This window comes from Pestalotiopsis fici (genome assembly GCF_000516985.1).
Source record: "Pestalotiopsis fici W106-1 unplaced genomic scaffold PFICI_Scf_9, whole genome shotgun sequence".
Taxonomy (NCBI): Eukaryota; Fungi; Ascomycota; class Sordariomycetes; order Amphisphaeriales; family Sporocadaceae; genus Pestalotiopsis; species Pestalotiopsis fici.
Genome location: NW_006917099.1, coordinates 799546 through 817469, shown reverse-complemented (window position 1 = coordinate 817469; position 17924 = coordinate 799546). Strand labels below are relative to the sequence as shown.

The 17924-nt window shown below is 51.1% G+C and overlaps 6 protein-coding genes across 6 annotated transcripts in view; 2 read left to right on the top strand and 4 right to left on the bottom strand.

Moving 5' to 3' along the window:
- The window catches only part of PFICI_11676 (uncharacterized protein), a gene marked incomplete at both ends in the record, with an annotated part of 5739 nt that extends 3083 nt beyond the window's left edge, over positions 1–2656 (top strand). The window contains one exon of the mRNA XM_007840257.1: positions 277–2656. Coding sequence (XP_007838448.1) covers positions 277–2656 — 2380 coding nt within the window. The remainder of the gene's footprint in view (positions 1–276) is intronic.
- A 599-nt stretch (positions 2657–3255) lies between these two features.
- On the bottom strand, positions 3256–5035 carry PFICI_11675 (rhamnogalacturonase B; the record flags this gene model as incomplete). The annotated part of the gene is made up of 3 exons (XM_007840256.1): positions 3256–4175; positions 4230–4481; positions 4534–5035. 3 exons carry the CDS (start codon positions 5033–5035, stop codon positions 3256–3258), a joined length of 1674 nt encoding a protein of 557 aa, XP_007838447.1.
- Positions 5036–6813: 1778 nt separating this feature from the next.
- Positions 6814–8847, top strand: PFICI_11674 (uncharacterized protein; the record flags this gene model as incomplete). The annotated part of the gene is made up of 3 exons (XM_007840255.1): positions 6814–7201; positions 7343–8205; positions 8443–8847. 3 exons carry the CDS (start codon positions 6814–6816, stop codon positions 8845–8847), a joined length of 1656 nt encoding a protein of 551 aa, XP_007838446.1.
- A 422-nt stretch (positions 8848–9269) lies between these two features.
- Positions 9270–11191, bottom strand: PFICI_11673 (uncharacterized protein; the record flags this gene model as incomplete). The annotated part of the gene is made up of 4 exons (XM_007840254.1): positions 9270–9525; positions 9719–10110; positions 10140–10556; positions 10637–11191. 4 exons carry the CDS (start codon positions 11189–11191, stop codon positions 9270–9272), a joined length of 1620 nt encoding a protein of 539 aa, XP_007838445.1.
- A 372-nt stretch (positions 11192–11563) lies between these two features.
- PFICI_11672 (uncharacterized protein) lies at positions 11564–13081 on the bottom strand (the record flags this gene model as incomplete). Its single annotated transcript, XM_007840253.1, has 2 exons — positions 11564–11911; positions 11966–13081. The coding sequence occupies 2 exons, from the start codon at positions 13079–13081 to the stop codon at positions 11564–11566; spliced, it is 1464 nt and encodes a 487-aa protein (XP_007838444.1).
- Positions 13082–14606: 1525 nt separating this feature from the next.
- On the bottom strand, positions 14607–16241 carry PFICI_11671 (uncharacterized protein; the record flags this gene model as incomplete). Its single annotated transcript, XM_007840252.1, has 1 exon — positions 14607–16241. One exon carries the CDS (start codon positions 16239–16241, stop codon positions 14607–14609), a length of 1635 nt encoding a protein of 544 aa, XP_007838443.1.
- Between the last annotated feature and the right edge of the window lie 1683 nt (positions 16242–17924).

Genomic DNA, 17924 nt, shown 5'->3' with positions numbered 1-17924 from the left:
TTTCACTGAATTAACAACGCTTATCGTCTCAACGGAAAGTGACGGTGACCTGACCACTATTACGTCGGTAATAACCAGCCCCCAACCAACCAGCGAAGGATTCACTGCATCAACAACGCTCATCGTCTCAACGGAAAGTGATGGTGACCTAACCACTATCACATCGGTCATAACCAGCCCTCTGCCCACGAGCCCAGGATTCACCGAGTCAACAACAATTATAATCTCGACAGAAAGTGATGGTGACCTAACCACTATTACTTCGGTTATAACCAGCCCTTTACCAACGAGCGAAGAATTTACTGAAATAACAACGGTCATCGTCTCAACAGAGAGTGATGGTGATTTGACCAGCATTACATCAGTCATAACGAGTCCCCTGGAGACGATTAGTGCAAGTGTTACCGAGATAACGACGGTCGTCGTCTCAACAGAGAGTGATGGTGACTTGACCAGCATTACATCTGTCATAACGAGTCCCCTGGAGACGATTAGTGCAAGTGTTACCGAGGTAACAACTATCATCGTTTCGACAGAGAGTGATGGCGATATAACGAGCATTACATCAATCATCACCAGCCCTCTGGAAACAATCAGTGCAAGCGTTACCGAGCTAACATCTGTTATTGTTTCGACAGAGAGTGATGGCGATGTAACTAGCATTACGTCGATTATTACCAACCCTCTGGAGACGACTAGTGCAAGCATTACTGAGGCAACAACTGTCATCGTTTCAACAGAGAGTGATGGCGATGTAACGAGCATTACTTCGACCATTACCGGCCCTGAGCCGACCAGCCCTGAGCCGACCAGCCCTGAGCCGACCAGCCCTGAGCCGGCCAGTACGTCGTCGAGCTTCACTACCGGCCTGAGTGTAACTACCAGTGTCAGTGAATCTACTGGAACCGACGGCGAGGTGAGCAGCTCCACCTCTGTCATCAGCAGCACCGTGTCTTCGGTCGTCGAAACCAGCCTCAGTTTGTCAACAAGTATCGGTTTGACTACCGGAACCGATGGCCAATTGAGCACCGCCACTTCCATTATCAGCAGTGTTATAACTTCTCTTTTGCCCACGTCTGATCTCACGAACATTCTGCCTACGCCTACAAATCCGTTAAGCAGTATCCTCTCAGATGTTAGCAGCCTTTTGTCAGAGGTCACTGGCGAAATTTCCACTATTTTGCCTACGCCTACAAATCCGTTGAGCAGTATCCTCTCAGATGTTAGCAGCCTTTTGTCAGAGGTCACTGGCGAAATTTCCACTATTTTGCCTACACCTACAAATCCTCTAAGCAGTATCCTCTCAGATGTCAGCAGTGTCTTGTCAGATGCCACGGGCGAGATTTCGAGCATTATTGAGAGTGTTACTATCAGTCCTAGCATCACAGTAACTGGAACCATTCTGCCCACGAGCAGCTTGACGGAACCACTGACTGGCACAGACGCCCTAAGTAGTATCCTGTCCAGCTTAGGCAGCGAGGTATCCAGTATCTTGGATATTACAAGCACGCTGCTTCCCACCACAACCCCGGATGTCATCGCTACTATCTCAACGAGTGATATTATTAGCCTGACTACCTTACCGACCAGCATCCTAAGCATCAGCACCAGTCTATCAATCGGACTTGACACTACATTAACCAGCATCGCCACTTCCATCATCCCCACAAGCACCATTCTATCAGTCACATTGAGCACCAGTGTCACCCTTGACGTCAGTATCAGTACCGGAGTGGGCACCACTCTCAGTTCCATCATCTCCACGGTCATACCGACGACCACGGCGGTAGTTACAGCTCCAGCTTGTGGCACAAATCCTCCTGCCTACTACATTGATAACAATGCTCTGATACGCGCAGACTTTTCGCTGTCTCTCCTTGGGCTTCTATCTGTAGCCACTTTCACAACGGTCAATCCTGCCGTCGGTAATGGTAATCCCATCAATGCGATGGGCTACAATTTTGCGGATGGCCTCCTCTACGCCGCTATGGGTGCAGCTCCCTCTCGACTCATCCGTATCTCGCCGAGCAACGGTAGCTATACAGACTTGGGATCGCTTAATCTGACTGCCAATGCAGTTGCTGGTGTGATTGACGAGAACGCCCAGTATTGGCTGCTAGACGCGACAAACACACGCTGGACGCAAGTCAATTTGTTCCCCGGCACAACCACAGTCAACAGAATCGTTGGATCTGGTGTCACACCGAATACACCAGCGCACACGGTAGGGGATTGGACATATGTCCCGGGTACCGGTAACAATGCTCTTTACGGCGTCGGATGGTCCACTACGGGTGGCTTGTTGCCCGTGAGGACAAATTATCTGGAGAGATTTGATCGAAGCACCAAAGTTTGGTCAGAACCAGCTTTATTCCCGGACATCACTCCGTTGCTGCTGGGAGCCACCACAAGAAACTGGCAGTCGGTCTACTCGACCGACAATGGTCTGGTTGGACAGGTTGGCGTGACAGGCACCCTGTTCGCCACCGACTCCGTATCCGGGAGCACCTTCTACTTCACTGTCCTGCCAGACGGAATTACTGGCAGCCTGATAGGCACTGATTTGGGCATCGCAACGATTGCGCAAAACATTGTCACTGCCGATGCTGCCAGGTGTGCGGTGGGTCGTGCCGGGCTGATTGCATCCCTTGTCTAATTTGTACTCACGTATATAACCACTCTGTCTCTGCCACGTTTGACGATACCAGAGGAGGGTACAACATTTTCAACGGCTCTTCAAAAGAAATTTTTCTCTTCGCTCTCTCTGTTCCTATCTTTTCGCTCTTTTCTTTCATTTTGGGTGGGCATGTACAGTAAGTCAGGATGTATCCGTGTCATGTTACCCTACTTTTCCTTCCCTCATAATATGTAGTGATTTATGCAATAGGTAATTATTTACAAGAACATTTGTTCAATTTCAGTTCAACCACCTGAATGTGCCTTACTTGCGCAACTGATAAACTTGGGTAACTCCTCGAGCAGGCACTAAATAAATGCTCCATGCCTTGGAAAATACTACTACGAACTTTCAAATTTTCACTTTCCAAGATGTCACTTCCTGAGCACTCACATGCGATGTGTGACTCAAGATTGCACTCATTGGCAGACAACGATTATTTTGTAATTATCGCTGATTGGCGATCCAACCCAGTGTCAAAGTGGCAGCGCGGGCTATTTTATCTCTTCTCAAAAAAGTATTTACAAGAAACTTTGTACTCCTCCCATATCCTGAAAAAGGGACATGTCCTCACGGATCTAGGCACGGAATTTAGCAGAGCGCTTGCATCCCTTGTGAGCAGATGCCGAGCTCGAAACAGCAGGGGCGCTGCTGCTGCTGCTGCTGGCGACAGAGGTCACGATCGGGGCAGGGGCCGACGAGGTGATGCCGACCGAGGGGGCGCTGCTGGATGACGTGGAGACGGCCTCGGCGCCGACTTTGCTGCCAGTGGTCTTGGAGGTCTTGGCCGCCTTGGTTGTCGAAGAAGAGGACTTGGCAGAGGAGGACGAGGATGAGGCAGCGGAAGACGTCTTGACGGCGGCGGAGCTGCTGGCCGTGGTGGAGGCGGCCACGGCCTCGGCTGCCGAGGCGGAACCGCCGGCGGCGCCGTTGAGAATGGCGCTGATGGGCTGGAGGCCGGGGTAAAAGGACGCGGGCATGGTGGGGATGGCAATCGAGGCGGTGAGGCCCAGTCCGGCGGTCAGCTCGCCGGCCATGGTCGAGTACGAGTAGCCGGCGACCGTGGTGACGGTCTGGGTGGTGGTGTAGGCCGTGTGGGAGCTGCCGTCGTTGAGGCAGACGCCCGAGCCGTAGGCGTTTTGGCAGCCGTAGAGCACGCTGCTGCCCGACTCGGTCCACACGGCAAAGTCCTCGACGGTGATGTCGGTGCAGGGCACCTTGGACGGGCAGTTGAGCTTGACGGGGCCGCGCTGCACGCCGTTGGAGGCGGTGCCCTTCCAGTTGCTGAAGCTAATGTTGGAGTAGGTGATGCCGTCGCCGTCGACGGCCGACATGCTGCTCCAGGCCGTGTCAAAGTCGAGGGTGTAGGCGTTGCTGTGGCCCATGAAGTTGTTGAAAGCCACGTTGTAAACGTCTCCATCTCCGCCGTTGGACTTGATCATGTACATCTGGTTGGCGTGGTGGGTGTAGATGTTGCGGTATTCAATATCGTGGACAGCTGTTGTTATATTAGTGCCATGCTATTTGAATTTGAGTGAGACTTTTTACTTACCAACGCCGGAACCGAGGGATCCCATGGCACAACCACCGGACCAGTTGCAGTGGACCTGCTCAACCAGAATGTGATCGGCAGGGCTCTTGACTGTGACGCACTCGTCCTTGTTGGTCACCTCAATATCGTGAATCCAAATGTTGGTGCTCCAGACATCGATTCCGTCCAGACCACCCTCGTTAGCACCACGAATAATCATGTTGTACAATTCACCATTGGTGCAAGTGTCGAGAGACAAGTGAAAAGCAGGAGCTTGAGCGAGTGTCAGTGGTGCGTATTGCAATTTCCAAAAGGGACAACTTACAGTCAACGAGGATGAGATCGTGGACAGAAAAGTCAGTGCACTTGTAGAAACGCAAAAGACGTGGGCCATAGGTGTCCTGGGAGTGAAACTCGTATCCGTAACCCTGCATGGCTCCCTTGGAAGTCGCCGAGTAGACCTCGACGTCGCTGCTGTCCCGAATCATGATCATGTTGCCGCCGTCGGTTCCCGTGCGATAGATTGTGCCCTCAATGTTGATCGAGACTCCCGTTCCGCTCTTGAGCGTGACCCAGGTAGCCATGCCATAGTCTCCCTCGGGGATGTAGACCTGACCACCACTCTTGCAGGCGTCCCAGGCGGACTGGATAGCAGCGCCATTGTCGGTGGTTGCGCTGGCGACACCGCCATAGTCCAAGATGTTGCAAACCTTGGTGGCTGCCTTTGCAGAGGTGGATGTGGTAGGTCCGACTGTTCCTGACAGTTGTGCTGTAGCGGGAAGAACAAAAGAGGCTGTCGCCAGGAGACCAGCCAGGAGAGCAGCCATTGTAAAGAAGTGAGAGAAGGAATAAAGAAATACCTGGGTAAGTAATAAAAATCAAAGAGAGCGACTGATTGGTATGCCAACGAGTGGCGTGTAAGAAAAGAAGGACTGTACGGTTGGAAATGAGAGAAGGCAGAAGACTGAGGCAAGGGGAGATGGCTTCCCAACCGTATTTCTACTATGAGATATATGGCTCAACGCCATGAGATGCCACAGCTTGGTTGGACGTACATGACGAGTTGTGGCACATTGCCGGATGACCCCCTTGTACAGATCATCAATGAGTGGGTTGGTGGATCGAAATAGTCAAGGACCGGGGGTGCATAGGCTGGTAGGATGCGGACATTATTTTACGGTAGCCCAAAGATTTGTCGTTTTAGTTTCAACGTTTTGCAGAGAGGAGAGAGCACTCAGATCACAGGCCCTTCTTTCAGGCGTGCAGATAGGAGAGAAACCATCTCGGTGTTGGCTCTTGAGCTTGTTGCAGTCGTGATCCTCTAGACCAACCATCAACTGTTTGCAAAAGACATCCATGATCCAAGTGTATCTTTGCCATACAGGATCTTTCGTCATTGACGGATATGTTATGCCGGTAGTGCTGCCCACTCTGCTTCTTTTTGAGGGCCCAAATAGAAGCTTATTGGTAGCAGAGAATGTGAAATGATCAATCCGATGCGTCGGGACTTCGTGTCGTCGGTGGAAACCGCAGAGATGTTGTTTCAATGCTTGTGCTTGGCATCGTTTACTTGAGCCGCTTACTAGAAGAATGCGCCGCCGCGACCGATTCGGATAGGGGCCGGTCTCGCTAAGTCATTACAGCGGAGCCTGCGGCTCAATCAACATGAGGGTTGCCAATCTATCTACCTAGAGGGCCAGAGCTGGCGTACACAGTAGTAGAGACTTGAAAGGATCCCGAGATCACTTTCGCAACGTTTGGTGGCTTGCATATCATCTAGACGCGTAAGATTAGCAGGAGTGAAGGGCCCTGCATCCCCCGCATTCCACGCGATGGTCGGCTAGGTACTGAGTTGCTGTGGGTTCAGGTCCAGCGGTTGGGTGTGGTGGCTAGGACCCCCTGTAAAGTGCCTAGAGTCTGGATAAAGATATTGCTTCGATGCGATAGCCAACCATGATGAATCGAACGATGCCAATGGGCCCATTTCATCACAAGGCTTCAATAACATCCTAGTCGAAATTCACCATAAAAGATCCGGACCTAGTTGCATTTCTTCTTACATCAATTTCTTCTCAAACAAACATTCTCGTGCTTGAAGAAGTTGTTGAGGCTCAAGTTGTGCTTGGAATCAAAAGTCGGCGCAACCCGCTGAAAAGCAACTAGGAAAAAAAAAAGATACCTATCCACCATGGCGTCTCCCTGGTCTGTGCCACCCCTGGCCCAAAGCTGGCGCCGGGCATCTCACTTCAGATGAGGCCGCGTTTCAGTCAAACAAAGTGGTCAGCAAGGGGGAGGGAAAGACGTGGCATTGCCAAATCCGTGGTCAATGTCAAGTTGATTGACTGACCTCTCACCATCACGCGCGCGGCATTCGATCGTACCACCATCGCTGGCTGCATTCGTTCACGGACGGGACGAAAAGAGTTGCCTCGTGGTGTAGCTCGGCAATTGGTGCGCGCGGACCGTCTCTTCCGTCTGATTGCCCCCGTCCTTGGCGGTCCTCTGGAAACCCGGTTACCACTGTTCCACACCCGCGCCCTGCTCACCGACCCGTGTGGAGGCTCCATTTAACCGGTACCGGATCTCACTACTATACATTGAGAAGATGGCTTGGCCCTATGAGTTTCTGGAGCTCACCAAGGCCGAGAAGCAGGAGCGCCGCCTCTCGCTTGACCGTCATGCCGGATACTCCCAGCTGTCTGCACTGGTCCCGGTGGTCATCTTCCTGCTTGTTCGGTTCGCGTCGTGGGTCTCGCTCAAGATATCGGCAAGAAATCAAAAGTACGACCAAGTCCCTGGCTCCCCGGTATCCAAGTATAAAAGAAGCAACGAGTCGTCGACGTCTCCGGCTGCGACTCTGAGGAAGACCACCTGGTGGCTCGGCGACGATGTCGTCTTTGCCGGCCAGAATTGGGGTCGGCGGGACACTCTCATCTTTGGCTCGGTATACACTGTCTGGCTCTTATTTCTCTGTGTTCAAGGCACAGGCAGAGGTGAGAATATCTTTCTAGAACACTGGGCTTATTATGCGGATGTAAGCCGACAAATATTGTTATTCAATATGGTCGATAGTCTATTCCATTGGGCTGCTACATTACATCCTGCATCGCGTGCTGTTGGCTGACTCTGATTAGACTATTTCCATCTCACCAAGCGTTTTGGTGCCGTTGCAGCAGCTCAGTTCCCTATTCAGTACCTGCTTTCACTCAAATACGTCAATCCAGTGGCTTACGCTCTCCGCTCTTCTCATGAAGAAGTCAACCGATGGCATCGAGTCATAGGTCGCATCATCTACCTACTGCTATGTCTTCACGGAGCATTCTATACCAACTATTATATCCAGACTGGTGTGTTGATGCAACGTTTGACATCTTCCAAAGTTGTCATCCTCGGCGTATTGGCCCTTTTTGGTATGACGGCATTGACGACAACGGCATTTGGTTTGATACGAACCTATTCGTACAGAATGTTTTTCATCACTCACCTGCTCGTTGCGTTGGCACTGCCGCCAATGATATACTTTCACGTGCATCATGCCAGGGCTTATATGATTCAATCATTGGTGGTATTCCTAGTCGACCTGGCAGCCAGGAAATTCACCACGACTACAGCTGCCGCGACTCTTGAGCTCATCCCCGGAACCAATCTGGTCAAGATCGTTTCCAAAGTGCCCGAGAAATTCATCTCTCGCTTTGTCGATTTTCCTGCTTCGCATGTGTACCTTAGTATCCCGGCCGCTTCTCGCTCAGGCTCTTTGAAGATGCTTTACGAGTTCATGTTCAATCCGTTCACGGTGGCGTCGGTAAACGAAAACAGCCAAGAACTGACGCTGGTAGCCCGTCAATTAAAAGGGCCGATGAGTCGAGCATTCATCAACCTTGCCAATCTTAGTTCTTCGGGAAGTAAAGTACCGTTGAGCATCGAAGGGCCTTATGGTAGTAGCCGGTATTGCTTGGGCAATTTCCAGGCTGATCGAGTCCTTCTGGTTGCCGGAGGTGTGGGCGCCACCTACATCCTGCCGTTGTTCCAATATTTCGGTAGGAAAACACCCTTCTCCTCTAGTCTAACAGACGCTTTTGGAATGCAAGAATGCTAACAAGTAGCAATAGTGAGTTCTACCCTCATGATCTAGCGCATTGCCTCCACACTTGGCGAGTCTGTTCTCTGATATTCCAGTTGTTGCGGAAATGCTAGTTTCAAACTTTTGCAAGTCCGGTACTAACATCGAGTCCAGACAACCGAAACCACGGCACGTGTTGATGTAATCTGGGCGCTCCGCACCCCTGGTGAGGCTACTTGGGCGACTCTCAACACCGAGAAGAGCATTTTGGAAGACGAGCGAGTCCAGCTTTTCCTAACTGGCGAGATGTTTGAGTCTAGCTCGAATGGAGGGTCCGGCGATGTCGAAATGGAACAGCTTCCCCGCCGCGAGCGAAACAGGAGACCTTCTCAGCGCAGTTCCAGGCGGCCCGACTTTCAGCGGATAGTCGATGAATTCTTCAGAAAGGGCCAAGAGGACCGTGTGGCTGTATTCGTTTGCGGGTCCGAGGGCATGGCTAGAGAGCTGAGAGGCCATGTTGGGACATGGGTCAAGAAGGGAAGAGAAGTCTGGTGGCACAATGAGAATTTCAGCTGGTGATCGGTTCTGGAAGACTTTTCAGCTAACCTGGCCAAACTCACGACTCTGCCATGGGATCGATGCGGAGCGTCCCCGGAATCCCGAATACACGACAGTCTCCGTAAACTCGGGGTTTCATTATCATTGGTAGAAGGTTCAATCGGTAAAGGCATGGCTCAGAATGTATGGTGCTCATTGCCGCCGACGACAATCACGCACAGGCGGAACCAGTGAATCTCATGACGAGAGTAGGGTTTCTCCAAAGACTCCATTTAGGCTCGTGTTCGCGTTTTGCTTTTTATAGAATTTGGATAGCTGAGCGAAAGATCTAGTTTCAGATATTTCCGTTATCAAACTCGACACCAATAGCCTTGTCATTGATACTCGTTGACCTCTCTTGTCGTACATTGGGCTTGAGAGGTTGCAATCCCGCCGTCTTTTTTCTACTTCCCTGACCTCTCCACGGCAATCTGGTCAAGTATTGCATCAATATCAGCTGAATGTGTGTTGCCTTCTTTCTCGATCAGACTCCGAACCCAGGAGCCCCGAGGGCGGAAAATGGCATTGAACGGTCTAGGCTTGATCGAAAGACCCGGTGTGACGGCCAGCGGATCAATTACGATTTGTTCTCCCGTTTCGCCGTCGACCGCCGATTCGACATCAAAAGCCCACAAGACTCTCGCGACCGTCATGAATAGACTAGTGAGTCGGAATGTGTTAGCTTCTCAATTCTTTCATGTTTATATAGAAATTTCCACCAAGTGCTCGAGCTACCGTTACCAGCCCGGCAGGTATTTCCCGAGACAAAATTACGGGACCGGGAAATCTTATACATAGACTCTTCGAGAAAAACATGAAAAAGTTAAGGATGCCACAGATTTTGTCTACTTACATTTGTCGCGCCACATGCTGGCCAACACAAACCCGGCGGCCGTAACCAAACACGGTGCTGTAGAGCTCCTTGACACCATTATTGGTCTTGACGTCCACTTCCTCATCAGCATCGGGCAGCCACCGCTCAGGGACAAAGCTCTCGACATTGGGCCCGTACACGGACTCGTCCCGCGCGATACCCCAGTGGTTGGCAATGACAAAGGCGCCGGCGGGGATGCGGTGACCGCAGAAGTCATCGTCGGCGGCACCCGTGTACCGATGGGGAATACCTCCGGCAATGGTGGGCCGCCAGCGCATGAGCTCGTGCACCACTGCCATGATGTACGCGAGGCGCGGCTGGTCGTCAAACTGCGGCATGCGGTCCCGGCCCACGACGTCATCGAGGACGCGCTGCGCGCGGGCGACCCAGCCGGTCATACTTTTGCCGTCCCCGCCGCGGCCGCCCCCTCGGCGAGCCAGGCCACGACGAGCCAGTTGAGCGTCATGCTCGACGTGTCGAGGGCCGCGTCGGCTAGCGTGCCCACGTTGAACGCCAGCTCCTCGGGGGCCATGTCGACGGCTTCGGCGCTCTGGGACAAATGTGTGGCAATGTTCCACGCGGGGCTCTCGCGACCCCGGCGCAGGTTTTCGAGGTGCAGGTTCACCTCGAGCTGCCAGAGCGCCTCGGCCTCGGCCTTCCAGGGTGCCAGGGGCCCCGGCAGATGGTTTAGTGACGGGAAGGCATCGACGAGGTACCGCCCAGGCTGCATGATTTTGACGGCCTGGGCTTGTACGTACTTTGCCGTCGTGATGGATTCCTCGTGGCCCGTTTTGAGCCGATAGCCATATACCAGAGCCTTGGTTGGTACCCCCAAAATGTCAGCCTCGAGGGTTCTCTTTGGTTCTGTAATCTTATTGGCGTGGATTCGGGACTCACATAGACTGTACTGCACATTGCCCGCTCAAACCAGTGGCCCCAATCGATGCCTTTGCTGCCGTCCTTGTCGCTATTGGTCAGAATATCATGAATCAGCTGCCTCGACTCGAGCTCCATCAGTGGCCGGTAGTTGATGGCCGCGCCAGGTGTGACGACGGGCGAGTGCAGGCGCTGGTGTAGGCGGTACCGCGCATCGTAGTGACGGAGCAGTATATGCAGGCCCTTGGTCACGAGGTCGCCGGCGACAACGAGATGAGGCCGGTCCGAGTAGTGCGCTCCTCGCCGGGAGAGCAGATCCTGAGCAGCTTTCAAACTATTGATAATGATCAAGGGCTGGCCGGCCATGTTGAGATACATGACGGGACCGTATTTCTTGCTCCATTCGTAATAATGAACCCATGGCGTCTCCTTGGGCGTCTGCAGGACATTTCCGATGAGAGGGACCCCGGGAGGCCCTGGTGGCAAGGGCAAGCTGCTGCGACTTGGTCGGCGTGAACGGATCACGAGCAAGAGGACGAACACGGCCAGGCCGGCATAGATGTATTGACTAGTCATTGCTGTTCTCGAACTCTATTACTTGTCTCGAAAGTAGAAACCCCACATGTCGAGTAACCGGCAGTTACAGAAGGCTTTAAATAGTAGACGGGCGCCCAGTCAATGATTCTACGCCATTAGTATGCAACGTATGTTATTCGAGCCTCTCTCTATCAATCTTCCCCACCAACTTGCCTACAAACGGACGTCGCTTCCGTTGCGGGGTCATGAGAATCCAATCAACGGTTCTGCAGAGGGCTAGATACAGGGCATTGGTCCACTGGCATACTCAAGTGCTTACGGGGTTGTTTCACAGGGCTGAATTGATCCGAGGTTGTGTGCTCCAACTTGGCTATCAAAGAGAGAAAAGGCCATGAAGAACCGTCGATCCAACTAGAAGGTGTATCTGAAGCCTTGCACGTTCTCCAGCGTCTGCTTACCAACCCGTGCGGCCCGGTTCTGGGCCAAGAAGAAAACAGATAGTCCAGCCACGAGTACGATCATGAGGATATGCGAGCCGATGGAAACCCACACGGCCGTGATGTAGCGCGGTGCTTCATTATTCCTAACAATGAAGCTACCGGCAATGCCTCCGGCTCCGTTCATTGCCGTTACTGCGGCTGCAGTGAAGACGCGCTTCCATTGCCCAACAACATTGTTCGCCTGGTATGCATTCAATGCGGCCCAGTTGGATATGTAGGCACCCGTAGCCAGGAAACAGCCAACATATCGTACAGTAACCTAGACCCAATGTCAGTTTTACTCAATGCTATTTCTCGGGTTGACCACACTCACCTGGCTTGCAAATCCCAGCATGACGAAGCCAGCAATCAAGCAAAGACAATTGAACACAATGACAGGCCCACGCAAGCGGAACTTGTCTCCCACGATGGAGGACAATATGACTGGAATCACGGCATAATAGTATGGCGGCGCAGAGAGCAAGATTGCCTGATTTTCGTCAAAGCCCATGCCACTCTGCAGAATGATGGGCAGAAAATAAGACAATGATGTGGAGACGAGGTTGAGGAGGAAGAACAAGACAGCAAAGGCGTATACTTTGGGGTCTCTCGCGTGCACCAACACCTTGGCCCAAGCAAATTGCTCAATTTCCACATCCTTGCGGTCTCTGTTGATGCGTTGCACTGCCAGGCGCTGCTCTTCCTCTGTCAAGAACCAGATGGACTTGTGAGCTTGCTCGGGAAAGTCGACCATCCAAAAGTACGTGATTACGCCAATCACCATACTGATGAGGCCCTGCACAAGGAACATGTACCTCCAGCCGGCCAATCCTCCACGTCCGTCTAGCGTGTTGAGGCCGTAGTTGACAATGCTGCCAGTTGCGAGGATAATGACTTCGCCAGATTGCAGAAATGCGAATCGCGTCTGCTGCTCTTTCCGGGGATACCACGTCGAGATCAAATACGTCAATCCGGGATAGATCCCGCTCATGGCGAAACCCAACAGCACACGCAGCGCAATCATCTGCTTCCACGTCGTCACAAAGGCCGAGCACATGGTGATGAGGCCAAACAGAAACGTGATGCCGGCGAGCCAGAGCCTCGGTCCAAAGGTGCGGATGGCAATGGTGGACGGCAGCTGCAGGGCAATCGAGGCAATGGTAAAGACAAAGATGCTGACGCTGTACCGGTTGCCGTACAGCTCCAGGTCGTCAATCATGGACGTGACCGAGGCCGAGCCCAGGACGCCCGAGTCGAGCAGGTTGAGCGAGCAGAGGATCCCCGCAATGGTGCACAGGCGCAGGTCGACCTTGAGGCGCAGACGCCGCTCCAGGGCCTTTTCGGCGCCCGTGAGCTCGACATTGTCATTGTCGTCGTCTTCCACGACGATCGGAGACGTGTCGCCGCCATCGTGCGCGCTGAGGGCCTTGTCCGTTGCTGGGGGCTCCATCTTTTCTTTTTCTTTTTTTCTTTTTAGAACCTAGATTTGGACGACAGGGTTCACGCAAAAAACCACTTGCAGCTGAAAATGTGTCGTCCTTTCCGCGCGCGGGCTAAGTCCAAGGGATAGGCGAGGAGAAAGCAGCAGCAGAAGAAGAAGATAGAAAAAGAAAGAACTCGTGCATGATCACAGGTGTCAGCCAGGCCGACAGGTTCTGTCGGTTGTGTTGCATCTCTGCCGAAGGAGTCATTATTAATTGCGTGCAGCAGCAGCGGCAGCAGCAGTGAGCACATAGCGACAAAAGCGGAGTTACTAGCCGAGTTCGGGTGCACGACCCGTGGCTCCATGTCATTATCGGTCAATCAACGACAATGGGGGGGATCTTCTAGGAGGCAAAAAGCGTGTCTCTTACCCATCCGGCCAGTCTCTGATTGGCCGCGAGTATCTGCAGCAAGATAAGCATCAAAACTTAGCACAAAATAGTCGTCTTGGCGACTTCGGGAGTCCGTCATTTGCTGACATATAGCTTATACTATTTAGTCTCCATAAATTATAAGCAGAAATTATGGTTTTGCTTGTCTTGATAACTTTATTTAAATGATTTGAAGTGTAATATCATGAGCTTTGGTACCAATCCACCATGCAAGCAGTTGAAATACATCCTTCTCGAATTGCTGCTTCATTTCCCCTCCACTAATTACATACAAAGAAGAGAGGAGTGCCTGCCGATAAGTTGCTCTGCTTGTGCTTGGTACTGCAACGTAGAACGACATGCTCATCTCGTCTCACACCAAATTTTTACCGCCTGAAGAGCCTATCACAAAGACGGTAATAGAGTTGCTAATACTTCGATATGCCATAAATACACGAGTACTGTACCGATACAGAAGACCCATGCCAGGTAACACAACAGCAACCACATACTGCTTTCGGCCGTAGGAAAGCTGAACCAACATCGCCGGGGTGCGCATAGCGAGCAGCATCAATGGCTCGCATCAATCCACGCACAATCGAGTTTCATAAATGGAGCTGTTTTATGGCGGCTTTGGTAGTGCAAAATGGCTGTTATTGGAGCGCGACTTGGACTTTTAATTTATCTCTATTCGTGTCTTATTGGGTGGGTATTACTTAGATTAGATAAACCGAGAACCGGGGATTCCAAAAGCTGCTAGGATCTCTGGATGCACGCCGAAGTATGGGTTCTTCTCGACCGTACTTCCTGCCACTTGCTTGTTAGCTCTTGTCGATCTGCCTGGACTAGATAAGACGAGCTGAGAACTTGGTTGCTTCCTTGCGCAAGTGGCACCACTCGTTCTTCGTCCCTTTGGTGCAATATTCAGAAATGGCTCCTGCGCTTCTTTCTCGATACTTGAGGCGCCTCGTCTCTCGCGATCGCTCATCTTTAGTTGATTTCGCTTTAAGTGTGAAGGTTCGTCTCCGTTCGTTTGTTGTTCGCCTGTGGCACTCGCCATTTCTCTAGGAGATGCCGGTACTTTAATTGGATCTTCTAGTGATCTCGGGAATGTGTTTCGTATCAGGCCAGGGCTGGCTCTAGGGCGTCTTGTGCTTGGAGAGCGACCGTAAAATGTAGACTAAAGGATTTATGAGCTATTGATTCAGAGAATAATATTATGAGAGGATACTCAACGTTTATCTTATCGACACCTTCGACCTCCAATTCTCGATCGTCAGGCCCAAGGGATTCCACAATCGTAACTGAAGATGCTTCTGATGTTGCTCTCTGTCGTAAAGGTGACAACAATGGCGTTCCCAACGTCAAGTATTGATAATCTGACGGGGTGGGCGAGGCTTCGATATCATTGCGCTCAGTTTGAGAATTGGCGCAACGATCGCCATCAGCATCATCGTTGCCGCAGTCCTCCACGATGTCATCGCCACAGTCTTCCATGACACGGTCATCGCCACAGTCTTCCATGACACGGTCATCGTCACAGTCTTCCATAACATGGTCATCGTCACAGTCATCCATGACACGGTCATCGCAACCCGTCATAGCATTCTCATCCATGCCATCATCAGACCAGCCTGCTTCGCTGCCTCCATCGACTGACTCTGCAAGCCCTTCTGATGGACAAAGGTCATAGCTACGATTGACCACTTCGTCAGGGATTCGCTCAGCAGTTTTTTGGTGGTGTACCTCGAAAACAATTCCGGTCATTCTGCTCAAAAGTCGTAGATATAAGCCACAGCTTTTGCATGGCGGCTTGGTCATGTCGATAATCGCACGCCTGGCATTTCCAAGATTGGCATGCGAGAGATCGGTCAAGTGCCGAGACAGAAATGTTCTCGATGCAACTGGTTTTAACCCATGAGCAACCAAGAGCTCAACGCAATACCATGTTGCAACTTGAATCTCTGCATGGCTCGCAAAGAATCTCCCTATTTTTTTCTCTTTCACTGTGCCTGACTCCCCTCCCATGTCTAGTCTGTGGCGTTTGAAATGAAAGCCGATAGTGCGGGCAACTGCCAGTGCGAGTTGGGTCCACCGGTAACCATCTAGTAGGTCTGGGTACTTCGCAGGTTTCGGCTTTGCCCAGCCGGAAACAGCATAGGCTCTTGGATATATATCGCCTGGTGCCTTAATGGCCGCGAAGTTTTTGGACGTCGTGCTCTTTTGACCCTTTCGGAGGCTTTGTTTATGATGCACACGACTCCGTGGGATTCGAACGTTGGTCACCCTGCGAAACATCTCGATGCTATTTTGATTTCTTATAAAAATTGTTGTTTCGGTGGAGTGGTCGCTGTTCCGGTGATGTTGTGGCTTCTCTTGGCCAGGGTTTTGTAAGGCTTCGGCAATCAAGAATCGCCGCAGCTTTGCCCCCTCTGTATCTGTCTCAATGAATTGATCCGAGAAACTTTTTCGTCGAAGATCATTGAAAATGTCATCAGCTGTATAACACAAGGCATTCCTGCCACAATCATTTGTAGCGCCTAGTGACGCTTGATGTTGTCGAAGGATGGCCACGATCTCGACATGACCCATGAGGGCTGCTAGCATGAGTGGTGTTTCTCCAGTCTTTGTGAGAGCTTCTACCGCCCTGGGGTCTGGCAACAATTTCAAGAGCCCATCACGGTCTCCTTTCAGACAGAGGAGATGTATATCTTTGAGGCCTCTCGCCTCCTCGGGTCTTGGCCTGAAGACGAACATGATAGGTTTTTTGATGAAGCTGAAGGTGGTTTTTTGCTTGGTTCAAGGATGGATGAGAAGATGAAAGATGCCTGATGATGAAAATATTTGGCCATGCGGAGCTGTTTCCAATTTTCGGAAAAGTAATCTGAAAGATCAGAGACCTCAGCTTGACACAATCTTGAGGGCAAGTGCGTGGACTTGCCCTCGGTCATGTCAGCTGATTCGACCACCGTTTGTGAATGAAGTTGTAAAACATGATTGGGGTCAGATGGTGGATGGAACTATTTGTGTTTCAAGAAGTGTTGCTTGAAAATGTTTTGGAAAAGAATTAGAGAAATATACCTGAGTTGCGGTAGGTTCATAGACGTAAGGTTTGTGCTTTGATAATAAAGTAGAGTCAGCGAGGTGACTTGCTTCAAGTCACAGTGTTTGAATCGCTGGCAAATGGTTTTAAAAAGTAAGAATCTCTTAGGAAGAGCTTCAAGTCTGTAGGTGAAGTTGCAAGGAAACAGATGGCGTTTTGGGTACGGTCGGGAAACGGTCGGTGTGATGGTGGCTTGTGGGCTGTTGCCGATAAAGGCGATTAAGCTGTTGCAGTAGGCAAGTGCCCTTCGTCAGAATGATAAGGAGTAGGAGAAGGGATGGATATGACCCAGACTCTCTGAAGTGGCAAGAAGAGTCTCCAGAAATATGATTCCCTGCCATATCAAGATACATGTTGGGGACCACTTGCTGGCTGCCTGCTGAACTGAGCTTGCCTAGCTCTGGTAAAAGTTGTTTAGAAATGAGATAATATCAGCACAGAATATTTCCCTAGATGGAACGGATTCACATTCACCGCAGCTTTGAGTCTTTTGCTAGTCACGCATTCACCGTCTGCCGCTCTTCCCAGCCCTTCCCAGCCACCCTGTTGTACCGGTACTCAACCATCCAAAGCGAAAAAATATCTGCCATTCAGGCTTTACATTAGAATGCTTTCCGGAATGACCATAAATTTTTGATGATTGAGGGCTGGTCACGGAAGTCTAGAGAATGAAGCTAGTTGGCAGAGCAAGTGATTGGGGACACTCTACTGCTGGTGGGCCGTCTGCTAGAAGGGAGCTTGATATAACCATTCATGGGCTTGAGCATAATGCAAGAATTATTACTTGACTCGTATCAAGTCTTGAAATTTTCAATTTCCCGTCAGCTCAAGCTGACGAAGAATATTTCAAATATTTCCAAATACAATGCACAGCCAGTTGTATCCAATTGCTCCAGTCCTCATTCGCCTTGCGAGACAATACACAGGGTGGAATTAGGTAAATATTGTCGAAAAGTGCATCCCGATACGAACTGCACATTATTCACAAGAAGATACAGTAACGATAGACCTGTGGTGTTAAAGGCGTAAGTACTTGCTGCTCAGCTCAGAATGTTTATGTATGGCTGTGGCGCGCAAGAGCAAACTCCAAATTTAGTTCTTGGCACCGGGAACAGCGACTATACCGTTAGCATTTCTCCTCATCTCCAATCTGGTAGGGGTCAATTGAGTGAGTATTACTTTTTGCGATGCGGGCATCGAGCCTCGGTCGCTTCGCCTTACCCCTCACGACGAGGTGACGGAGGACAAGTTTGGATTCGAGCGCACCTTCGGTCCTGCTGCAATTACAGAAACATTTTGCATTCAATTCTTTCCTTCCTAATCATACATGTCTTTTT